General features: G+C 39.1%; 2 protein-coding genes across 9 annotated transcripts in view; one reads left to right on the top strand and one right to left on the bottom strand.

The window, feature by feature from the left end:
- The window catches only part of UGP2 (UDP-glucose pyrophosphorylase 2), a 63,798-nt gene that overhangs the window by 3,738 nt on the left and 34,541 nt on the right, over positions 1-25,519 (bottom strand). For all 7 annotated transcript variants that reach the window (XM_048222497.2, XM_048222499.2, XM_026484771.4 and 4 more), the window contains 5 exons: positions 7,451-7,636; positions 6,093-6,226; positions 4,143-4,440; positions 2,846-3,043; positions 2,038-2,280 (listed from right to left, as the gene is read on the bottom strand). In XM_048222497.2, the coding sequence (XP_048078454.1) occupies positions 2,038-2,280; positions 2,846-3,043; positions 4,143-4,440; positions 6,093-6,226; positions 7,451-7,636 (1,059 nt within the window). The remainder of the gene's footprint in view (positions 1-2,037; positions 2,281-2,845; positions 3,044-4,142; positions 4,441-6,092; positions 6,227-7,450; positions 7,637-25,519) is intronic.
- VPS54 (VPS54 subunit of GARP complex) overlaps positions 1-25,519 on the top strand; it is a 138,110-nt gene that overhangs the window by 88,561 nt on the left and 24,030 nt on the right. The gene's annotated exons all lie outside the window — the stretch shown is intronic.

Raw genomic sequence — 25,519 nt, 5'->3', positions numbered from 1 at the left:
TCCCCATCCTCTAAGCCTTGGACTATCTTAGGGGATAGTCCTCCCCCCTCCCCCCTAGGTGATCTCTATCTCATGGCTTTAAATACCAGCTATAAACAGAGGACTCTCAAATTTACCTGTCTATTCTAGATTTCTCCTCCAATCTAAAAACAGTCTAATAAATTTGAAAGTCTAATAAATACAGTAGCTCCAAAATTGAACTCCCCATCCTGCTCCCCCTAAACCTACTTCCTCCATCTCCATAAATGTCAGGAAATTCCATGCTTCCAGTTGCACAGGCTAGAAACCCTGCAGTCATCCTTAACCTTTTCTCGCACTCCCATCTAGTCCAACAGCAAATCCTGTAGGTACAACTTTCAAATACGTCAGAATGTCAACATTTTTTCACTATTTCCACTGCCGCCACCCTGGTCAAAGCCACCATTTCCTTTTGCCAGGATTCCTGCAACAGCTTGGTCTCTGTGATGCTACCCTCGCTCAGCAGATTGGTCACTTCACTCCTCAGCTCGCAACTGTCTGATGATTTCTCATCCACCAGGGGGCGGGGGGGGGGCGGGGAAGCCACCCACATTCCCATATCCAGTTACGAGATTCTACACATTAGGACTGTTCCCTGCCTGACCCAACTGCCCCCCTCCCATCTCTCACTTGCTTACTCTGCCCCAGTCATATTGTGCTGTAAAGTTCCTAAAACACGTTCTTCAGAGCAACTAGCCAGTGCCCACTCACCCCCCCCCCCCCATTCTCAGATTAGGGCAGCTAATGTTCTTATCTCCTGCAGGGTACTGAAGAGGCTAGGAAGAGTGAAGGGTACACAAAGGGGCAAGAGTGAGGCTAGGTAGAAAAATGGCTGGGGCGCCTGGGTGGCTCAGTTAAGCATCTGCCTTTGGCTCAGGTCATGATCCCGGGGTCATGGGATTGAGCCCTGCGTCAGGCTCTCTGCTCAGTGGGGAGCCTGCTTCTCTCCCTCTGCCTGCCGGTGCCCCTGCCAGTGCTCTCTGTCAAATAAAGAATGTTTCTTTAAAAAAAAGAAAAATGGCTGGCAGTACCCTCTCAGGATAGGGGAAGAAGATGAGACTTTGTACCACCAGGATTTTCCTAGCTCAACCAGGCTGATAAGAGACACCGAAAACATGGAGAGTCCTAAAGTGCTGGATGTTATCCTGGAAATTGCAGCACAACCATGGGACCTAGAATCCCCCATCAATATATGAGGCAGCACATACCTCCACAGCAGGTGGTACTAACCCACAACCAGGACTAGACAGAACAGGCCTGGAGGGCCTAGCAGGACTCCAGGCCAGCCACAAAGGCTCACTCTGTCACACTTCATTAATTTCACGGTATTTGATGTGGTGAAATGTTTTGAATTCCACTCATCATGCCAGGGTGGGGTTTTCCTATACTTGCTATTCTCCCTGCTTGGAATGCTCTTCACCCCAGATACCTGCATAGTGCACTCAATGTCTCAGTGAGACCATCTCTGGCCACGCAGTGTAAAATTATATCAACACCACCCCACCCACACATTCCCTATTCCTGCTTGCTTTTTCTCCATAGCATTTTCCACCACTTGACATACTATACATTTGCTTATTATCATTCTTACTCCACTAGAATATTCATGAAGGCAAGGATTTTAGTCCATTTTATTTACTGCTAACTATCCAGCACCTGGAACACTGCCCAGCACATGGTAGGGGCTCAATATTTGTTAAACCAGAATTAACATTCTCCCACTGACAAAAGCAGTAAATGGTTTTACAAGAGACATAAAGTAAAATGTCCCCAAATTAAACATTCTTTTCCTACTTTTTAGCAAACAGATTTCAAAAGTGAGTTACATCTTTACCTTCTATGGTTGATTCCCTTTAAAAGACATCAAAGACAGAGGAATGTAATAGGTCAGCAGCTGAGATTGTAATTAGATCCCAATTCACATCATTCCAATCATTTTTATACTTATACATTTAAGAACTACAAATTCACACACACACACACACACACACACACACATCTACATCTATAATTACATACCTTTGTAAAAGAACTGCCTAATTTAACCAAGGGTACTGTAGGAAATTCCCGCTTTTCGCTCATTGTCAAAGATCCTGCATTAAGGCTATAGAGGTTTGACATCACCAGCAAGAGATCTGATGTGGTTTTGACAGGTAGAAAGCGGCTCCTAGGAACATTAATACCTAGAGAATTCTCAAAACTTTTAATGGCAGCCCCTACTGCAGTTTCTAACTGAATGACATTCAGGCCTCCATCCAAAGTCTGTAAGAAAGAAAAGTGGGCAGGGGGAGAGGAGAAATAGATTTTAGCAACTTAGTTCCATGTGGGCTGGTTAATATTTGGGGAGTGGTTTCAGAGATCCATTGAAGGAGACAGAATTTTGAGAAGTGACATTTAGCAAGCACCTACCACATGCCAGGTGCTTAGACATACATGGTCTTTTTTTCAGCATCGTAACTCCTGTTTAGAAATGTTTCCATTTTACGATAAAGAACCTAAGGTTCACAGAAAACTCATGCAAGATGCCTGTGGCCAAAAGGCCTTTACGTGACAGAACAACAAGTAAGACCGAGATAGGTTCTCTACTTTGGGCCCAGTGCTCTTGCCACTGCCACAGCCCGGCGGCAAGTAAGAGCACCAAGGCTTGGCACACTAAAGAGATGGGTGTGGACTCTGAAAGACAGCGCCAGGAACTGGAATGACTTACTAGTCAAAAAGGAAGGACCCGTGACCAGATGGGCCAGAGAGCGTGGGCAGTGGATCTGTGTGTAGCCTACCTACTATGATCTTAGGAACCAGGGAGGCAAAGGCTGCAGCTCTGGCTTACCTTTGGATTCACAATGATCTCCATATCAATAGCATTTTGCTCCTGCAGTCTTTTAACTGCTGCAAGAGAGATCCATAGGTTGTTTGTGTTAAATATTTTGAATTTTGATACAGACTTGAACTCGTCAACATGTGCTTTTGGCACTTGAGCGATTTCCACAAGTCTCAGTTTGCCTTCATACTGGGTAAGTGTCCCACCCTAGAAAGGCAGAGAGGAGTGTGTGAGTACCTGCACATCTCTCCCAGCACAACCATACCACACTAGTTCTAGTCCGGGAAAGTGTTAGAGAAAAGACACTGATGATAAGATCCCTCAGAAATAAAATGTTTTGGCATTGATTCAATCTGTGATACACAGCAACATACATATGATGGAAGAACCAAAGAAAATATTCAGGTTGTCATTTTATACTGTATACCCACCCTCTTGGCCATAGTAAAAGCCCTGGGAGTACATCAGAGTCTTCCTCACTTTTCGAAGGTCTGCCACAGGAACAGCCATTCCTCTCATTCCCAAACCACCGTCCATCACTCAACAACTAGTCCTATTACCTCAGACCCTGCTCTGATAGGCTCTGGGATAAGAGGAGAAAAGGGAGGACAGAGGCAAAAGTGGGTGAGAAGTGACCCCCTGAGTGGCATCAGCTTAGAGATGTTCTTACAGTCATGAGGCCACAGCAGTGTGCGGCGAGGGGAACGTTCACTCACATGTCAGGGGGCACAGAGGCACAGAACCCAGCCTAGGGACTGACCATTTTAGTATATCCACACACCACCTGTTTCTCTTCCTCCCTGTGGCCAAGCAGTAAAACCTTTGTACCATTTCATGACCACTAAACACAAAAAGTTAAATTTTTTTTGCAACTACAGAGATATTACAGTGATTAAAAAATACATATAAAAATGCATAGGTAGAAATAATAAATTTTCACTAAAGGAAAAATGAAATAAATACACTTAAGCACCAAACTAGAATATCAAGGGTTTGAACAAACATTTGAAAGTGTTTTCACTTATCCTATAAATAAATGTGGAACTGTTTTGAGTTAAAATCGCCCATATAGATTATTCAACAATACTGTTAAATCTCAATTTATATACATACAGTTATATCAGGTGGAACTTAGGGTACTCCACAGAATACTATCTCACTCTGTCTTACAATGATGTTACCAAGTGGATGAATCTGTTTTGTTTACCACTGAAACCTTCCAATTAAAAAAAAAAAAAGCATCTGGACTACATAACCTATGCAGTATGAAGATGTCAATCCCCAAACTGCTTCTCTCAATATTTACCTTTACATCTGCACGTGTTTTATTTGTGACTTCCATGACAAATTCACAGGGTTTTCCATTGGGTGGGTTCATTAGATGATTAAGAATATAAAGATCCACGGTGGCACCCAGATTATCTATGTTAGACACAAAAATATACTCTTTGCCTTCTCCTATAAGGGTGTCGAGCAAACCAGAGTTGTAGAAACTGGCGTAAATATCACCATGACCTGGAGGGTACCAAGCTTCTGTATTTTCCCCTGAGTATGAGACGTCCTTTGCTACAGGTAGTAAAGATTCTTTATTAATCCTCGGGTACCTTTAAAAAACAAAACAAACAAAAGGTCTTTTTCAGTATCAATTCTGTAAAGTATTCCGGACCTTCAAGTAAAACAATGCATTTAACGTTAAATAAAACATCCCTCCTTTTCAGTCTATCAATAGTAATGTAATCATGGGTAAATCCATTTAAGAAAATCTCTTATCTGTGTTGTCCAGTAATCAGTTTCCTAGATCATAATATCTGCTGCAAAAAAAATTTCCATTGTCATAAAGATGGGAGGACACCTCATGTTTTTAGGGTATTAATAGATTTTATGACTCTACAAGAGGAGAAATAATGTCATTAAGTAAACTTCTCAAACTTCTTTGGTTATGGAATTATTCTTTTCCCTCCAAATTTGGAAAAATCTGCCCATTCTTACAAACATATATTCAGGGATGGTGCTCTTTCTTTCCCAGAAAGTCAACAGGCGATTAGTGCTCTGGGACGTTTGCTCCCTACCACAGTGAGAACAGCAGTGGGGGCTGGCAGTTGGGGGAGAGGGAAACAGGAGCTAACGCTGTGACAGACTAAGGACCAACCAGAAGATGGAGGCAGAGCACCTGCAATGTAGAAAGTGTCCATGAAAAACCAGATTAAACGACAACAAATGGTTGACAACTTTTAGAAATACCTGTTCTGTACAAGTTCATATAGACCCATATTTATCCTTAGATGGAAGACTTATTTCCCCAGTTGCCTGGGCTTTATCAAAATGCATCATCTGAATTGCTTTCTACAGGCATACCTAGGAGATAGTGCAGGTTCGGTGCCAGACCACAGCAATAAAGCAAATACCGCAATAAAGTGAGTCAAGTCAATGTTTTGGCTTCCCGTGCATATGAAAGTTATGCTTACACTATACTGTAGTCTGTTAAGTGGGAAGTAGCATTATGTCCGAGAAAATGTATATCCCTCAATTTAAAAAAGTATTGCATTGCTCAAAAATGCTAACCATCATCCGGGCTTTCAGCATGTCATAATCACTGATCACAGATCACCATAACAAATGCAATAATAAAGAACAAGTTTGAAAGATTGTGAGAATACCAAAATGTGTGACACAACGTAAACAAATGCTGCTGGAAGAGTGGCACCAATACCAATAGACTCATGTAGGGTCTCATGCAGGGTTACCACAAATCCTCAACTTGTGTAAAAAAAAAAAAAAATGCAGCATCTACAAAGCACAATAGAAATGCAATCAAATAAGGTATGCCTGCACCTACTTTCCCTTCCTCAAAGTAGAAGATTTTTTCCCAGGATTTATTACATTTCCCCCAAGCCTGTTCAGGATGTTGAAAAATTTCTTCCCACATGAAAGAAGGTTATCAATACTGTAGAACATATAAAAATTTTCATAGATCCACATGGAACCCAAATATGCCCTCAGAAAGCAATAACCTAAGCCATCCTCAAATATTCTGCACATGGAGCAAGCGGATTTTCTCTTAGGAAGGATCACAGAGTGATTATAACAATCACCTATCTATGAACAAGTATTCAGACTTTAAAGACATTGAACATTTGCAAACATGAGTTTTTGGCACATGTACATCTTGAGGCTGCTCTATTTAAACAAGACAAAGAAATCTTTGTTTCCCAGAGGTAACACCCTTCAGACTTTTTCTTTTTTTTACTTATTGTACCTGCTTTGATTAAAAGTGTAGATTTTCACACGACAGTGATTGTACTTCTGTAGTATTTTTTTTGTATCTTCATCCGTGTTAAAAGAGTTCATTAGAACAAGAGGAACATCTGTATTGTAGGTTTTGTTCAAATGCTAGGGAGGAAAATAACAATCAGATTACCCAGACCTACTTTTCTTTCACTTAAAAATGTAAAACTATCCAAAACATCACCTATATGTAGCCAAATACATTTAGCATAAGCCAGACATTTTGCTAAGCAGTTCACCAGACTTGCTCATTAAATCACAATCCCATGAGACAAAAACTATTGTCTGCAATATACAGATGGCTAACTAAGGGCCAGAGAGGCGGCAGGTCAACAGCAGAGCTGGGACACCCCCCACAGCCCAACTCTGGAGCTGTGTGCCCAGCCAGTGCCCTGTGGCCTTACTGGATAGGTGAATGCTGACAAAGCATTTACTCTGTGTCCAGAGCACAGTGGGGATGGAAGTACAAATGTTATAAAGACATGGGTCTCTAGTCTCAGGATTAATGTCAACAACTGTGACATTAATTTTCCCAACTGAAATCTTTTCAGTCTCTAGGAAGAGTTAAGAGGCAACACACAGTGAGAAGAAAACAAGTTCTCAGAAGTCATATAGTCCCGTGTTCACACAGGGAATCTTGGGCAAGTAAATCAACCTCTCTGTGCCTTGGCTTCCTCACACCTGTAAAATGGAGATGATAATATAAAGAGTACTTATCTTACAGAGTTGTTGAGAGGAACAAATGAGTCCATGAAAAGAGCTCACAGTAATACTCAGTGTACAGAACATGCCAGATGAGCGTTAGTCGGGGCTGCTGCTAGTGTTGCTACTGCAGCTGCCAGCACGTACTGGACAGTAGACACAGAGATGAAAAAGCCTGCCCCTGAAGAACTAACTTACGGCCCATGATTAATGACTTTATCATAAGAGAGAGGGCAAGGACAGTTCTTAGCATCCATGGCTGCCAACCAGATATGGAAATTCTCCCCGGGCCTGCCAAAAGGGGTTAATAAAGCCAGATCATCCCAGCTGTGATGAAGGCTGCCACCAGAAAGCAAGGCGGGAGAGGTGGGGAGATCAAAGGAGAATCCAAAAAGATCCAGAGATTTCAACAACCACAAATGGTATTTAAAGATCAAAAGCTTTTATTTTATATCACCCTATGGATTTGCCCTTGGGAACGTCAACCTTTTTATATTCTAATAAAGAAACTAAAGATAGCAAGCTCCTTGACTAGCTCAAATCCACATCTGTTATTTTATAAGGTAACATTTATAATAACCTAAAACTGGTTTTAGTAGTTCATGAGAAAGGCTGAATGTTACTCACTTCAATTTGCTGAACGGTCAGATCCAAAAAGGTATTCTCATTCCTCACACCGATCAGACTTTTTGGGCCTTTGCAGCCCATGCTGGTTCCCAAACCTCCGTTGAGTTTCACCACCACCAGCTTGTTCAGCACAGAAGATATATTATCAGGTAAGCCTCTGGCCTTTATCTTTTCATAGGGTTGAATCTGAAATTAAAAATTACATAATTCAAATAGCTTTATGAGAGGTTAAGTCCAATCAATCTCAGGGTTATTTCCATGTGTCCTTAAAGTGTTTTGCTCTTCTCCATGGAAGGTTTCAACTACATTTCCTTTAACATCACAAGTCCTCCCCGCACAAAATCAAGTACTTACTTACAGGCAACTGCTCTTGCCCAAAGCCATTCAGTGGTTCATTTACATTACAATGGAGTACAAGAAGGGGGGAAAGTTACAGTCTACAAATACTTGTCTGGCTGGTGAGGGCATCTAAGTCACTTGGACTACGTTTAAAAACTTAGAATTCCCAATTTGCATCAATATAGTAAAGGGGATACACAAAATTCATCAAATCTGCAAACATTTCTGGTGCAGTGTGGATTGACTTCAATTCTGGAGAAGTACGTATATGATCATACATTATTCCTTCTCCCAAAGGAGGCAAAAACCAAAACCAAAATGTTCTTGCCTTTCTCCTCCATTCAATAGTAAATCTTCAGAGGAAGAAGGTGGCATGGGGTTTTTATATTTCTAGGTATGTAACAAGGACAGAATACCTTAAGAATTTAACTGTCAGGCATCACCGCATAGTATGAGCTGAGCTGTTGTTGTTTTGCTACCTATAGAGGCTGTGTGGATGGGTGGTGGATGAAGTCTGTAATTGGGAAAGGAGTTGACAGGCTCACATTCCAGTGATTAGGCTGTGGAGGCAAAAATCCCTTTATGCTTGGTCAATCACACATGTCCTATGTCAACTCCTGACCACATCATTTCTGCTCTTAGCAGTTCTTTCCACAAAAACTAGTCTGGGGCTCTTATTTCCTCTACCCTGCAAGACACTCTGTTAACTGCCAACTGCAGATGAATGCACTTTTTGCTTGGTGTAAATGCTGAGAAATAAGAAACACTCTTCGCTAAGACTCTACACTGACTACCACCTCTAGTTATCACTCATTCTGAATTAGTTCCTAACGTGGTAGGATCGCCAATCTTCCTGGTAAGTGTCACTAAGCAGTCTTCAGCAGTCATTCATATTTAAAAGGGCTGGTGACAGGGAAAGACCAGAGGAGGGGACTGACTTGTGGGCACCATGGCCCTCAGTGGGTGCTGCCTAAGTACTAGAATGCTAACCACCAAGGAAAAGAAGGATGATGCGGAGGCAGGAAAGAACACGGACTATACTGGTTGCTTCTCTGGCAGCACTTGGTCCCAGTGAGGACAACATATGGATGACAACAACTTGGGATACCCAACACACACACAGTGCCTGTGGCCCAGCTGACTGGCATTCCTTGAAGGATGTTTTGACCCCACTGTCATGAACATCGTTTCTTCAGCATGTCAGAGAAACTGGTAATATCGTTTGAGAGAAAAAGTCCAATTTCAATGCTATACTACTGGAAAAGTAGGAGATAACAGAGCTGGAACTTGTCACCCTACTATAACATGGCGGTTTATAATCCTTCATCAGCAGAGCTCTTGAAATCAACCAGTCAGTAAAAGGAATGCCACTGTGATATAATGGCTTCAAACAGTCTATTATTAGGTTAGGAGAATTTCTTGGGCACATGACATTTACTCAAAAGAGTTAGCAAATGGAACCAAGCCAATTATTTTCCAATTATCTTTTAAAAGCCAAGAATTTCCATTTAGCAGTTACTTTTGACTTCCAAAAAAGAATCCAATATTTACAGAGGGCTCAAAAGGGTGTGAAAATCAATTTAACTAAAACTCCCTAGTTCATGCATTCATTTTAGGTAAACTTACTAGTTCAGAAATATTTTTACCTATTTAATGCTTCCTTTAATATGCCTTTTAAAAAACAGAATACATAAAAGAATTTTTTTCTACACATGGTGAGACAGGCCTACATTTTCCAATTTCACCTAAAAGATTTTCAGTATGAAACATCATACATTCAAGTTTATAAAAATTATACAGTTGAAAGAATAATGTAAATAAAAAAGAATACTGCTGTAACTTAGAAGCCTCCTTGAGTCTGTCTCTGATCAGATTCCTCTTCCACCCCTAGTGGTAACCACCATCTTGACGTTTACACTTTAGTTTTACCACCTGTGTATATATCCATAATGGTAATATTTTACTTAATTTTGTCTCTAAATTTTTTACTTTCTTCTTTAATTCAATGTTATATTTAAGAATAATTCACATTAATGCATAAAGCTGTAGTAATTCACTTTTCACTGCCATATAGTATTCAATTTATATATCCATTAGAATAAACAAAACTGTCATTATTCACAGATGATATGATTTTATATATAGAAAATCCAAAGACCCTACAAATAAATTATTAGAATAATGTGAACATAGCAACATTGAAGATACACGGTCAATATTTTAAAAAACAAACAAATGAACCCTTGGACTCTGCTGGTGGGAATGTAAAATGGTATGCAGCTGTTAAAGAAAAAAGTATGGTGGTTCCTAAAAGAATTTTAAAATAGAATACTGTATGATCTACCAAGTCCACCTCTGCATGTACCCCAAAGAACTGAAAGCAAGTTCTCAAAGAAATGTTTATACACTCACCTTCATGGTAGCATTTATTCATAATACCCGAAAAGTGAAAGCAACTCAAATGTCCATTACAGATGAATGGATAAGACAAAATGTGGCATACACATACAACGGAATATCATTCAGCCTTAAAAAGGGAAAGAAATTCTGACACATACTACAACAGGAACAAACCTTGAGAATATGTTAAAGTGAAATAAACCAGTCACAAAAAAAAACCCCAAACACTTCCATGATTCAACTTATATGAGGCACCTAGAGTAGTCAGATTCATATAGACAGAAAGCAGAAGGGTGGCTCCCAAGGACTGGGGTAGGGAAGAATGGGGAGGTGTTTAATGGGAACAGTTTTAGTTGTGCAAGATCAAAGAGTTCTGTGAATGTACTTAACGCTAATGAATTGTGTTTAGAAATATTTAAAAATGGTTTAAAAAGATGAACTCTTTATGAAGAATTAGAAATAGGATTGATTAAAAAGGTACCTTTTATTACACTATGAAAAATAACAAATCCTTAGGAATAAATCTTTAAAAAGATATGTTAGAGTTTTACACTGAACACTTCATAAAACATTTTTGAGAAAAGTTAAAAGACTTAAACTCAGGGATGTATTTATCACGTTTATAAACTAGAAGACTACTAATGTAAAAATGTCAATTCTCCCAAACTGATCAATGCAATCCTAATTAAAATCTCAACAGTTTTTTATGTGGAAGCTGACAAGTCAATTTAAAGTGTGTATAAAAATGCAAAGGGAAAAAAATAGACAAGATATTCTCAAAACCACCAAGTTGGGAGAACCGAATTTGTTGACAGTAAAATTTGCCATCCTAACCATTTTTAAGTGTACAGTTCAAGTATTAAGTATATTCATGTTGTTAGGCAGCCTATCTCCAGTATTATTTTTGTCTTGCAAAACTGGGACTATCCTTATTAAAAAAACATGTTCCAATTCCCTCTTCCGCTCATCTCCCAGCAACCACCCTTCTGTCTTCTGCCTCTATGAGTTTGACTACTGCTCTCAGTACCTCAGACAAGTGGAATTACACAGTGTTTGTGACTGACTTATTTCACTTTGCATAATGTCCTCAAGAATCATTCAGCATTCTTTTTAAAAAGTGGCTTATAGGTCTGAGAATATTCCAAATTAATGCAGATTTTTCCAGGAAAAGGTCCATTTTTAAAGTTTATTCACGTGTATGCAATGTATCTGGGAAAAGGGGAATTGGTATGAAGGACTGGAATACAGGTTACAGGTTGACAAATCTATGGCAAATTGAGTCTTATAAAACTTCATATTCCATTTGCAGATACTAAAAGTGGACAGGATACAAGTTCTCAAGTCTCAGTTTAGTAATTGGAAAACAATCTATTTGAATTTATTGAACAGTACACCCTAACTCTGAATTAAAAAAATGAAAGGTTATGAAAAGACTACTACGAGCAAAACCATGGTTCTAAAAGTACAAATGTAAGAAAATGCTGCTCTTCAGATACATGTGAAAACAATGCAGAACAGACTTGGGTTTCAGACATCATTCAACACCTGTGTTCTTAATTTCCTAGTATCTCTAAGGGATAGGCAGCCTGTCGTTTCAAGGAAAAAACTGCAGAAATATAAACAATATAAAAAGATTTCTTCATAATTAAGTATGTAGTCAAAACATCAACAGGATGGCACTTTTTTCACTGTCACTCTCTAGACATAGTGCTGTCCAACAGAACTTTGTACAATTATGGAAATGTCTTATTTGTGCTGGCCACATGTGGCTGTTGAGTACTTGAAATGTGGCTAATGCAACTAAGGAGCTAAAGTTTTCATTTTGTTTAATATTAATGTAAATCAACACACATGGCGAGCAGCATATGCAGTTCTAGATGGTCTATTTAAAAAAATCAACTAAGGAATCAGAATGTTTTTCAATTTTTAAAAATATTTATTTATTTGAGAGAGAGAGCATGAGCAGGGGGAGGGGAGGAGGGAGAAGCAGGCTCCCCGCTCAGCAAGGAGCCCGATGCAGGGCTGGATCCCAGGACGCCAGGATCATGACCTGAGCCGAAGGCAGACGCTTAACCGACTGAGCCACCCAGGAGCCTTATGTTTTTCATTTTAATATAACTCTGCCAGGATCCTTTTTTGTTCAATGTAACCTTTTTTCACTTTAATAGCACTGACATTACAAGACATTTGACTAAACACATAAAAAGATGAGCTAAAACCTATTTTTTTCTTGTCTTTAGTAATCAACATTTCATTTATACAACAATGCACAGTAGTAAGCTTTTTACTAAGATACACTGATGTTCAACTTCGGTCTCAGAATCTGACCAAATAATCTGTATTCAGCTTTAGCTTAACCCTTTTGAAGGCTGAATACCAACCACTATACCTCAACACCAGCTCAGGAGTCCTGGAACTATCATACTTACTCGTACATCATAAGAGTATTATCACATCTTACTATTTTAGCAACATGAGCCAATTCAAACAAGGCATACCATTGGGATTAACTATCAATATCTGAATAATCTGTTTCAAATCAAGGTAAACATTCTAGATGTAACTTGGGGTGAAAAATTTCATGTAACATGAATGTTCTACCAGTCTAATATAAATGATTACTACAAGAGTAAAAATTGCTACATTTTAAAAGCTGTTCTTTTGTATACAACGTTTGCAAATATTTCAGGTAAATTTAAATTGGGAAACTGAGGGTAAACATAAAAATTGAATATGTAGGATATCTTTAGGAAGAATACGATTTCCTTTTTGAACTGACAAATGTTTATACAGATTTACATACTAATATCAAGGAAATAATGTATATTGGATTATATCTTAATTCTAGCCTTTAAAGAAATGTTTGGTATACTAACATGCATAGCATTAAAGTGAGTTTTAGGAACCATGTTTAATTTTTAGCTATTTAATTCCCTTTAGGGCATGAGTCTTTAAGAAAAAACACTAGCAGGAATTTTTCGCTTCCTGTGAAGATGAATTAAAAAACAAATATCATCTTGTGCCTAAAATTTCACCAATAGAAAAAAAACCCTCCCAAATCATATATATTCAAGGTAAATCATCTTTGATCCACACACCATAAAGAATATAAAGTTCATGAAAAGTATTTAAAGAAGAAGTTCATTTTGTTCACACCAAACTTAAAAACATGCATTCTATTAGAATACTTCAAGATCATTCCTTATGACTGAATCTATGGAGGCTAAATAAATTTTTTCTTGTATCCCAAGCCCTGTTCTAGGATAGTGATAGAAGCTGTCAGGTCTCGTAATGATTTTAAAACTAAGCCATTTGACTTTTAGCCAAAAGATATATCAAGTATACTTTTAGTTTTAAGTCGAATCTCCCCAGGCTTGGTATCTTAAGAACTTGAGTTTAAATTTTAAATGTAATTCTGAATTACTTTTCAAATATTTGGTATGAAATAAAATGAACTGATTCATACATAACATCAAGTTCCAAAACTGAGTTAATAAAGACTTTCGGGCACAAGCCCAGACGACTCACAAGTAGAAAGACTTGTTTACCATCAAGTTGAGTGGCCAGAACGCTCTGTGAAATGCCACATTTAGAACCCTCCACCCCAAGCTGAGTGGGCAAGGAGTCACTGCACCTCTACAAATGTAGAGGTTCAAGGAGCCACGGTTCTTCTCGAGATGCTTTCAGTAATACCACGGGTCTTGCTATATCTAATCTTTAGCAGCTAATTAAAAACAGGCCTCACCGAGGAACTTGATTGCCAACAAGAAGAGGACTTAGCAGACTATGGAGGGAAAAGGAAGAAGAGTCACAAGGTGCAAAGTAACAGTTGTGACGAGGGGAGCGATGTCCAGAATGGTCAGGTTAGTGTTACTGCTGGAAGCCTTCATTGGGCTTTTATCAGTTACGTTTCGTGACTTATATCCACCCCACTCACAGAAACAGACAAAGACACACACATGTGCAAAGAAAGGTACAATCATTCGAGTCCAGAAAGCCAGGACACTTGGTCTCAAGTTTATTACAGGTTAAATTAGGCGGTAAGCACAGTTTTCCATCACATAAACCACCTTATGTGCCAACACAAGTTCTTTCTGTTGGTGATGCTGTCCACACCCTCACCAGGGATCCCACAGAGTTCAGTTTAGTTCAACAAACCAAGGGGATTTGTGTTAGAAAGTTGCTTGGCAACAGCTGAAGTTACACCAGACACACACCTAAGTCACAGAGACAGTTTTAGACCGGCCCCTCACTTTTCCTCTTCTCAGCTGCCCCAGGAGAATGCACAAAGACATCTACTCATGCAAAGATGGATGGTGTTCAGAGATGACAGGGAGTACCACGCACTGCTGGACACGACCTCGATGTTATTCTGACTTAATCACTTCCGTCAATCACTAGAGCGATCTTTATGCTCTCAATACTGGTCACCCTGTTTCTCTTTCTCCCAGACATGAAGAGAATTGGAAGATGACCTCTACTGTAACTAAAACACACAGGAGAGTAACCACGGCAAGTGAAGTGGAGCAAACTCCATGAGGCTCCCTGTAAGATGCACAACAGAAGGCTAGGCCACTCATGCTCCCTTCTCCTGGGAGAAAAGAACTGGTCAAATACCCAACTTCCTCTGGGCAGTGAACAAAAGAAAGTAGTTGGCAACGTACTAAAGAACGTGACTTAAGATTCTTCCCTGTAGGATGCCAATCTAGTTTTCTGCAGACTCTGAAGGATTTTTAAGAAGATCTTTTAAAAATGGTCTACCATGATCTGTACCTTGCCAAGTCTGTTCACAACTTAGTTTCCAGTTAGAAGAAAAGCTGAATTCATTACACAGTCATGGACACACTGTTCCTATTAGCAGTAGTATAACCCAGTTCTTGGTAGCATATTTGTGCTATTCCTGGAGGCAGTGCCAAATACCCAAAACAAGCTAACAGTACCTGCCCTGTTATGGTTCACAAGGGTGTGATTATTGCAATCCAAAAGATCTTTTTTTCAACAAAAGCAAGTTTGCCTGAAAGAAAACGAACTACATAAGTAGTGAAACAAGTTTGGAATGATGCTCCATAGGTACAGGAAATATTCTAAGAACGTAAGCTTATTCGCAAAACCCTTACTGCATGGTGTCTGTGTGCCAAGTTCAGTGCCAGGCACTTTCACATATCATCTCTTCAATTCACATCTCTAAGGTAATGACTCAAATCTGGGTCAACCGAAAGCTCCTACACATTAATCACTTACCTAAACCAAAGGGTTTTTTTTTTTTTTTCACTAAGGAAAAACTGGCAAATCATGTACATTATCACATGGTCCACCAACAAACTCACCAATTAGCCCCTCAGTCACCAAGATGAGCTCAACCCCTATTGCATAGGGCAACTAACACCATCATATACGGGAATGCCCTCAACCTTCTGTCACCAGAGGCTCAGAATCTTCCTGCATCTCCGTTTCTCCCCATTCCCCCTTCCTTCTGGTTACGGGAGGCTGACCTGGTAGGCAAGCTCTCTGCCAGTGCCCATCTCAAGAATCTATGTCATCAATCATCCAGTCTCTTTGGCAGCTTCTCCCTCTCTATTCCCTTCCATTGACATGAACATATTCAACACTTGCCATCTAAAAACCAAGAAAGAAAACAATAGTGCATTCACTCGTTCATCCTTTTCTACACCCACATCCCTTTCTTCTCCCTCTTCATGGAGGCAGGGCTTCCTGAAAAAGTTGCTGCACTCACCTCTGCTTCCTCACCTCCCGTCCCTCACTCACCCACTGCAATCTGGTCTTCTCTACAGCTCAGTGAACTGCTCTTAACAAGGTCATCTACATCCTCTTAATTGTGAAATCCTATCAGTGACATGAATTCTTCTCTTGCGTGCTCAGCTGCATTTGATGTAATTGACCACAGCTTCTGTCTTGACATGCTCTCTTCTCCTTGACTTCTGAAACACCACATTCTGTTTTCCTCCTCTTTCTGCTTGTTCCTTTTTAAACCCATTCTAGGTAGACCTCCTCTTCCCAGGCAATCTGCTCTAATCTTGTGGCTTCATTCATTCACTCCTATCTCTATGGGACCAAGACAAACCCAGCTGCTAAGCCAGGAGACTCTTCACATCTGATCAATGACCACGACCTGTGAGTCTCACGAAACTGTCCCTGCTTCCAGTCAGCATCCTGCTTACTGCTCACCTGTGTTATCGTAGTGGTGGCCTCCATGATCTCCTTACGTCTCTCCAATCCACCTTCACCTTGCAGGTGGCAATCTTTTAGAAAGGAACATCTGAACATGTTTCTCTCATTATTACATCATTCACAAAATAAAGCACTGACATGGCATGGCAGAGATTATTAGCTGCCTGCCCCAATATAATTTTTTCCTTTCTACTTAAGAACGCTGATTTTCAGCTGGGCACACCACCGTCCCAAATAAAAGATTACATTTCCCAGCCTCCCTTGCAATTATTTGTGCCAAAGTTGTGATTAAGTGGAAGTGAAAGATTTCCAGGAAGTCTCTGTGAAAGTGCAGGGGCATGCCCTTCTTCCTCCTTCCTGCTGTTTAGAATGGAGACATGCTGACTAGAGTTCATTCAAGTAGCCAACTGGGACCATGAGGAGATGTGCTAAGGATGGCAAGAGTGGCAAGACAGACAAGCCCAGGTTCCTGATGAGCACCGTGCAGCCATACTAGCTCTGGATTGCCTCTCTCTAGATTTGTTATTCTGAGTTTCACTATTAAATGTAGCTGACTCTAATCCTAACTGGAAGACATGGTTTGCAAGGTGCTTGATGATTTGGCCCTTTGTGCCTTGCACTTTCTCCTCTCCTGTTCTCCCTGACATGCTGTGCTCCAGGAACATGGAGCAGTGGGCTCTCTAATGTCCTGCATCTGTTGCATTTTTCCTCCTCATGCAACTTCACTTCACCAGTTGTCTTTCCTTTATCCCCCACATCTCAGTTCAGACCAGCAATTCTCAGGCTTTATGAGCTATCAGGCATGGACTTGTTCAGCAAAGTGAAAATACCACCCCCTCAAAAAAACCCCAAAACTTTTTGCATATAAATTTACCTCACTCCTATGGAATTTCATTCACTGAATATAAAAATAATCTTTATAGGAGATGCTATATTTCCCAATGAAAGTTAATATGCAAATAAAGCAAAAAATAAACTTTAATTCTCTCCACTGAATTTCAATGAGAAGCCTTGTGTTTGGCTTGAATAAGAAGCTGACACTGTGATACAGTTTTAGAAGGTTACATGCATACATCTTTAATTGCCATTCTATTCTGACTTTTTTTTTTTTATGATCACAAGTACTGAAAACCTCAACTCTCCAAGGCAAGTTCTCATAGCTTGTTCTGTCAGCTGAATGGAGGCTTGTAACAGAAACACCTAAATTCTCCAAGACTCTGAGAACTCAGTGGCTCATAATATTTCCTTTGTCTTCAAAAGTCAATAAGGTCATCTTTGGTGAAGTCTGCATCACTCATGCAGGATCACGCCATCTTCAATGCAAAGCTCAGAGCTGCAGAAGAAGAGTCACTGTGGCTGTGGCACTCACCCCCCTCTGCAGCAGCAGGACTAGCAGTGCTGGTTGGCATCACAGATGTTATCCGTACACAGAGCACCAAGACTTCTCTTCCAACACAAGTTTTGCCTGGCTTCTTGGAAACTTTATCATTTTAAAAACATTTTCAGAAGGGATTCATAGTAATTCTTCTCTTAGGGCACAAGTAGGCACATAATGGATGAAAACCAGTAGTTAGCTGCCCTGAGAAATGTCTGAAATTGCAAGGACATGATGTAGCTGCTGTTTCCTCCATGACCTGATTCAAATCATTATAATAAACTGCAACAATTCCAGCGTGAATAGTACATCTGACAAAGACTGCTACAGAACTGAATGAAGCTGTATGGGACAGGCTCTAATGCCAGGCCGCTTGGGTCTGAATCTTAGACTCCACTGTGTATTATGGCAAGTAATTTAGCTGCTCGAAGCCTTTTCTCATCTACCTCATTGATTTGTTATGAGGAGAAATGAGATACTGCACATGAAGTGCCTGGCAAAGTGTACGGCCCACAGTAAGAGCACAAACGTTGACTGGCATTATCACCGCATCAGTGACCCAGACACACTCTCTACTCCCACCCCACATTTTAACATTTCTGAGACGAGGATGCAGCATATATTCAATTGGATCTTACAATCAATTGGTTGCACTATTTTTCTTTCCCAGTGGTACACAAAAGGTGCAACTTATACCCAATGGCACAAATTTGATAAAATATGGTACTGAATTTTTCTTTCTGCTCCAAATCACAAACCAGCTTAATGATCTCCCAGCTATGGGTCTCACTCAAAAAGTCTCTCTCCAGTCATGTGCAATCTTAGTTTAAGACAGGGGTCAAAAACTATAGCCTTTGGGACAGTTAGGTCTGCCACCTGTTCTCATAAATTATTACTGAAACACAGCTACTCTCATCTATGGCTGCTTTCATGCTACTGTGGCTAAGCTGAGTAGTCATGACAGAGAATGTATAGCCAACAAAGTCTAAGCTATTTACTATCTGGCCCTTTACAGAAAGGGTCTGCCAAACCCTGGTTTCAGACAATCTTCTGAGGTGAGAAAAATCCAAGTTTTGATAATATTTCTGCTTTTTTAAACTTTGCTTCTCCTAAAATGGCCCCATACTGCCTGACAGCTTCTCAGGATGGCCAGAGAGGTAGGCTCTCCTTTAGGCTATGCTGGCTCTGTGCTTCCACTGGCAAGAACACTACCACATAAGAATCCCCCAGGTTTTTGCATCTCCTATTTGTCTGGCAAAGCAAAGGCAAGGATACGTCATTGGTAGCAGAACTCAGGCAATTTTCAAAACAAAAGAAAGAAAACCTAAGATTAAAAAAGTCTTTTGCCACTTATAAGAAGTAGTTAGAGTAGTTAAATTTATAGAGACAGGAAACAAAATGGTGGTTGCCATGAGCTGCGGGACAGAAAGAATGGGTGTTACTGTTTAATGTGTATAGAATTTCAGTTTTACAAGATAAAAAAGTTGTGGAGATTGTTTGCACAATCATGTGAATATACTTAACACTGCTGAGGCATACACTTAGAAATGATCAAGATTAAACAAAGATTTTTAAAAATGATCAAGATAAATGGTATATTTTATGTGTGTTTTATAATTAAAAGCATTAAAAATTTTTAAAGTGTTCTATGTGGGTGTTTATATGTGGGCACACATGTATGCCCCATCAAGGTGTCTAAGGACCACAAAGCAAAAATATCACTTCCTTTAGAAGCCTTTTATGACCCTCATACCCCCAGGAGTGGATCTGGCACAACCCTACTTCCAGCTTTAAGTACTACCAGCTTCTATTATAGCAATTATTACACTGTCTCCACACTGTCCATTCAGTCCTCCATACGTGTCCATGACTGTAAACTCCACAACGACAGGAACTGCCATGTGGTGCTCCCACCACCATATCTGTCACCTTTAACTGTCAGGCTTATTGGTGGCACTCACGTATTTGTTGAGTAAATGAGTAAATGAATGGAACAAATAGAGATTAATATTAATAAATTAAATGAAATCTCTTCTCTGGAATTTTTTTCTACTCAAATGCTAAATTTAAAACAGAAGTGGTTTCACCACTAATTAGAAACCTGATTACAAACACCTATTATTTAAATTCAAGAAAAAAATACTGGATCAGCATACATTATATATAAGTTTGATAAAGAAAACCTAAATCTAAGTCTTTGCATAAAAAATGTTTATAGTTGCGTAGAACACCCAGTGCACCATGCAAACGTGCCCTCCTTACTACCCATCACCAGTCTACGCAACTAATGAATCATCGAACTTTACATCAGAAACCAGGGATGTACTATACGGTGACTAACATAATATAATAAAAAAACATTAAAAAATGTTTATAGGCCATATTAGTGTAGTAATTATAAAACAATCCCTCTGTGATAAGTAAGCAAACAGAATGAACAATCACATAATAAACATTATAAACTGAGCCTGGAAAAGTACATTTCCTAAGAAAGATCTTTTGTCTTCTACTTATTAAGTTATAAAAACACAAGGAAAACTACCAAATCAAGGACATACTTTAATATTGCTAGCTATTAATATTAGCTCCTATATCTTTGAGGTTTTTAAAAATTATTTTTAATTATTCTAAAGTAAATATTACCTAAAACTGTGGACAGGAAAACATGTGGACGATTTTTCCAGTGGTAGAGGGAATCAGCTGTCCTATTCATTCACTGAATCCTCATGTCCAAAGGCAAAAAAATTTTAACAGCGGGTAAGCAAACAGGTCCTTTCAAAGAATAAGTCAGAAATCTTGGCACCAGCACTGTTCTTTAAACAATAACTCTCATCAGCATCAACCCAATAACTCATGCTCAGTATCCTTCAATACAATCTGCTACCTCAGTTACTAATGTCAGTCTTAGTAAAAACCTCAGCAAGAACTATTACCAGGAGCCAGAATCCTAAAAGTCATTTATTTGCCCCCTAAGTCTCATGTTGCCCAAACTTAAATACCATGCGTTTTTGTTATATAAAGATAAGGATTATAGCAATTACTACAAATAAAAGGATAATTCTACATTAAATATTGCAGGTAACAATACAAATAGCCAATGGAAAAATCCAACCTAATAATCAAATAGAAATTTGAAGATTTTTCATCTTCATCAGCAAATATTTTTTACAGCAATATTCAATGTTTTAATATCAGTAGTAAAACTGACAATAAAACAGATGCAGATCTTTACTCAATATTAATTCAAAGAGGCCTTTCCTGCCTCTGCCTACCCTATCTAAATTAGTACCTCTACTGCTTATTCTCTGTACCCTTTCCCATCTTTATTTTTCTTCATGTCACTTATCACTATTGGAAATTACATTATATATCCTTTATTGTCCACTCCTCCACTAGATTGTAAACTGGAAACTAGATGAGGGTAGGGCTTTGTCTTATGGTCTTCTAATACACAGTTGACCCTCAAAAAATTGCTGTTGAACCAATAAATTAGTATGAATGGGAGCAAACTGGTATACTCTTTCTGGAAGGCAATTTGAAATATGTAACAGGAAACTTTGAAAAGTTCATATCCTCTGGAAAAAAAATACCATTTCTTGTTAATCTTCAAAATAATTCAAATATATTCATTACAGGATTTTTAAATTTAAATTCAATTAATTAACACATAGTGTATTAGTTTCAGAGATGGAGTTCAGTGATTCATCAGTTCCCTATAATACTCAGTGCTCATTATATCACATGCCCTGCTTAATGCCCACCACCCAGTTATCCCTTCCCCCATCCTCTCCCCTCCAGTGACCCTGTTTGTTTCCTAGAGTTAAGAATCTCTTATGGTTTGTCTCCCTCTCTGATTTCATCTTATTTTTTCCCCTCCTTTCCCCTATGCTCCTCTTTTGTTTCTCAAATTCCAGATATGAGTGAAATCATATAATTGTCTTGCCCTGACTGGCTTATTTTGCTTAGCCTAATACCCGCTAGTTCCATCCACATAGTTGTAAATGGTATGATTTCATATTTTTGATGGCTGAGTAATATTCCATCGTGTGTGTGTGTGTGTGTGTGTGTGTGTGTGTGTGTGTGTGTATACCACCTCTTCTTTATCCATTCATCTGTCCATGGACATCTAGGCTCTTTCCATTGTTTGGCTATTGTGGACATTGCTGCTATAAACATTGGAATGCAATGTGCCCCTTTGGAGCACTATGTTTATATCCTTTGGGTAGATACCTAGTAGTGCCAATTCCTGGGTTGCAGGGTAAATCTATTTTTAACTTTTTGAGGAACCTCCATACTGTTTTCCAGAGTGGCTGCACCAGCTTGCATTCCCACCAACAGTTTAAGAGGGTTCTCTTCCTCAGCATCCTCACCAACATTTGTTGTTTCCTAACATTAATTTTAGCCATTCTGACTGGTGTGAGGTGGTATCTCATTGTGGTTTTGATTTGTATTTCCCTGATGTCGAGTGATATTAAGCATTTTTTCATGTGTCTGTTGGCCATTTGTATGTCTTCTTTGAAGAAATGTCTGTTCATGTCTTCTGTCCATTTCTTGAGTGGATTATTTGTTTTCTGAGTGTTGAGTTTGATAAGTTCTTTATAGATCTTGAATACTAGCTCTTTATCTGATAAGACACTTGCAAATATCTTCTCCCATTCTGAAGGTTGCCTTTTGGTTTTGTCGACTGTTTCCTTTGCTGTGCAAAAGCTTTTTATCTTGATAAAGTCCCAATAGTTCATTTTTGGTTTTGTTTCCCTTGTCATTGGAGATGTGTCTAGCAAGAAGTTGCTGTGGTGGAGGTCAAAGAGGTTGCTACCTGTGTTCTCCTCTAGGATATTGATGGATTCCTGTCTCACATTTAGGTTTTTCATTTTGAATTTATTTTTGTGTATGGTGAAAGAGAATGGTCCAGTGTCATTCTTCTACATGTGGCTGTCCAATTTTCCCAACACCATTTCTTGAAGAGACTGTCTTTTTTCCATTGGCTATTCTTTCTTGCTTTGTTGACCATTGACCATAGGGTTGAGGGTCCATTTCTGGGTTCTCTATTCTGTTCCACTGATCTATGTGTCTGTTTTTGTGCCAGTACCATACAGTCTTGATGACTGCAGCTTTGAAGTCCAGAATTGTGATGCCACCAGCTTTGGTTTTCTTTTTCAACTTTCCTTTGGCTATTCAGGGTCTTTTCTGGTTCCATACAAATTTTAGGATTAGTTGTTCCAGCTCTGTGAAAAAAGTTGAAGGTATTTTGATAGGGATTTCACTGAATGTGTAGATTGCTCTGGGTAGGACAGACATTTGAACAATATTTTTTCTTCCAATCCATGGGCATGGAATGTTTTTCCATTTCTTTGTGTCTTCCTCAATTTCTTTCATAAGTGTTCTGTAGTTTTCAGAGTACAGATCCTTTACCTCTTTGGTTAGGTTTATTCTTAGGTATCGTATGGTTTTTGGTGCAACTGTAAAGGGGATCGATTCCTTGATTTCTCTTTCTACTGTCTTATCATTAGTGTATAGAAATGCAACTGATTTATGTGCATTGATTTTTATATCCTGTCACTTTGCTGAATTCCTGTATGAGTTCTAGCAATTTTGGGATGGAGTCTCTTGAGTTTTCCACATACAGTATCATGTCATCTGTGAAGAGTGAGAGTTTGATTTCTTTGCTGATTTGGATACCTTTTCTTTTTGTTGTCTGATTGCTGAGGCTAGGACTTCTAGTATTATGCTGAACAACGGTGGTTAAGAGTGGACATCCTGGTTGTGTTCCTGACCTTAGGGGAAAAGCTGAAAGCAGCTTTTCTGCACGGAGAATGATATTTGCTGTGGGTTTTTCATATATGCCTTTTATGATATTGAGGTATGTTCCCTCTATCCCTACGTGGTGGAGAGTTTTAATTAAGTAAGGATGCTGTATTTTGTCAAATGCTTTTTCTGCATTTGAAAGGATATGATTCTTGTGCTTTCTTTTATTAATGTAGTGTATCACATTGATTGATTTGTGGATGTTGAACCACCCCTGCAGCCCAGGAATAAATCCCACTTGGTGCTGAATAATCCTTTTAATGTACTATTGGAGCCTATCGGCTAGTATCTTGGTGAGAATTTTTGCATCCATGTTCATCAGCGATATTGGACTTAATTCTCCTTTTTGGTGGGGTGGTTGTCTGGTTTTGCTATCAATGTAATGCTGGCCTCACAGAAAGAGTTTGGAAGTTTTCCTTCTATTTCTATTTTTTGAAACAGTTTCAGAAGAATAGGTATTAATTCTTCTTTAACTGTTTGGCAGAATTCTGCTGGGAGGCCATCTGGTCCTGGACTCTTGTTTTTTGGGAGATTTTTGATTACTGATTCAATTTCTTTGCTGGTTACGAGTCTATTCAGGTTTTCTATTTCTTCCTGGTTCAGTTTTGGTAGTTTATACATCTCTAGGAATGCATCATTTCTTCCAGATTGCCTAATTTGTTGGCATACAGTAGCTCATGATATGTTCTTATAATTATTTGTATTTCTTTTGTGTTGGTTGTGATCTCTCCTCTTTCATTTATGATTTTATTTGGGTCCTCTCTCTCTCTTTTTTTTTTTTTTTTTTTGGATAAGTCTGTCTAGGAGTTTATCAAGCCTGTTAATTCTTTCAAAGAACCAGCTCCTAGTTTTGTTAATCTGTTCTACTGTTCTTTTGGTTTCTATTACACTGATTTCTGCTCTAATCTTTATTATTTTTCCTCTCCTGATGGATTTAGACTTTATTTGCTCTTCTTTCTCTAGCCCCATAAGGTATAACGTTAGGTTGTATATTTGAGACTTTTCTTGTTTCTTGAGAAAGGCTTGTATTGCTATATACTTCCCTCTTAGGACTGCCTTTGCTGCAACCCAAAGGTTTTGGAGGCGCACACACACACACACACACACACACACACACACAGTTGAATACATGAAAGGAAGCCAAAAAGGAAAAAATAAAATAAAATGTAAATGTAGAAATGAAAATTTATTAAAAAAAAAGAATTTCTGAAATAAGTAAATAGTTGGAAAGGGAAAAAAATTTAAAAACAAAGGACTCTGAGAAACAAACTGAGGGCTTCAGAGGGGAGGGGGGTGGGGGAATGGGACAGGCCGGTGATGGGTAGTAAGGAGGGCACGTATTGCATGGTGCACTGGGTGTTATACACAACTAATGAATCATCGAGCCTTACATCGGAAACCGGGGATGTACTGTATGGTGACTAACATAATATAATAAAAAATCATTTAAAAAAAAAAATAAATAAATAAATAAAGATCACACCTAAAAAAAAAAAAAAAAAAGAACTACCCTTATGGACATTATCCCACTGTACTATAAACCTATCTTTGTGCCAACATCTCCCCACTAAATCAAAAATTCCAAACCAATTTACTACTGCATGCCTGTGTTGTTGATTTCCTTAGCCCTCAAGGCAGTTGGGCAGAACCTGAGGTAGCAAAAGTGCCCCCCTCCCAGATAAAGAACCCCTTGTATTTATCCCATTAATTTTTTAGGTATATCACTATACAGGAGAGGTTGGGAAGCATTGGACAAAATTGTAACCTCTTTAAAAGAAGTGACTGTCTTTATTTTTTTACTTCCAATACTTAAAATAGTACATGTTTGATAAATTTGTGTAATAAAAGTAATGAATAAAAGAGCCTTTCATAGCCTCATTTGGTGCGACAGGTAAACCAGACAAAGACTTCGGCCAGGGAGATGTGACTGCTAAGGATAAGCCTGGGCCAGGAAAGCAGCA

The sequence above is a fragment of the Ursus arctos genome, unplaced genomic scaffold (genome assembly GCF_023065955.2).
Source record: "Ursus arctos isolate Adak ecotype North America unplaced genomic scaffold, UrsArc2.0 scaffold_8, whole genome shotgun sequence".
Classification (NCBI taxonomy): domain Eukaryota; kingdom Metazoa; phylum Chordata; class Mammalia; order Carnivora; family Ursidae; genus Ursus; species Ursus arctos.
Note: the sequence above shows the minus strand (reverse complement) of the source record. Positions and strands in the feature narration are given on the sequence as shown.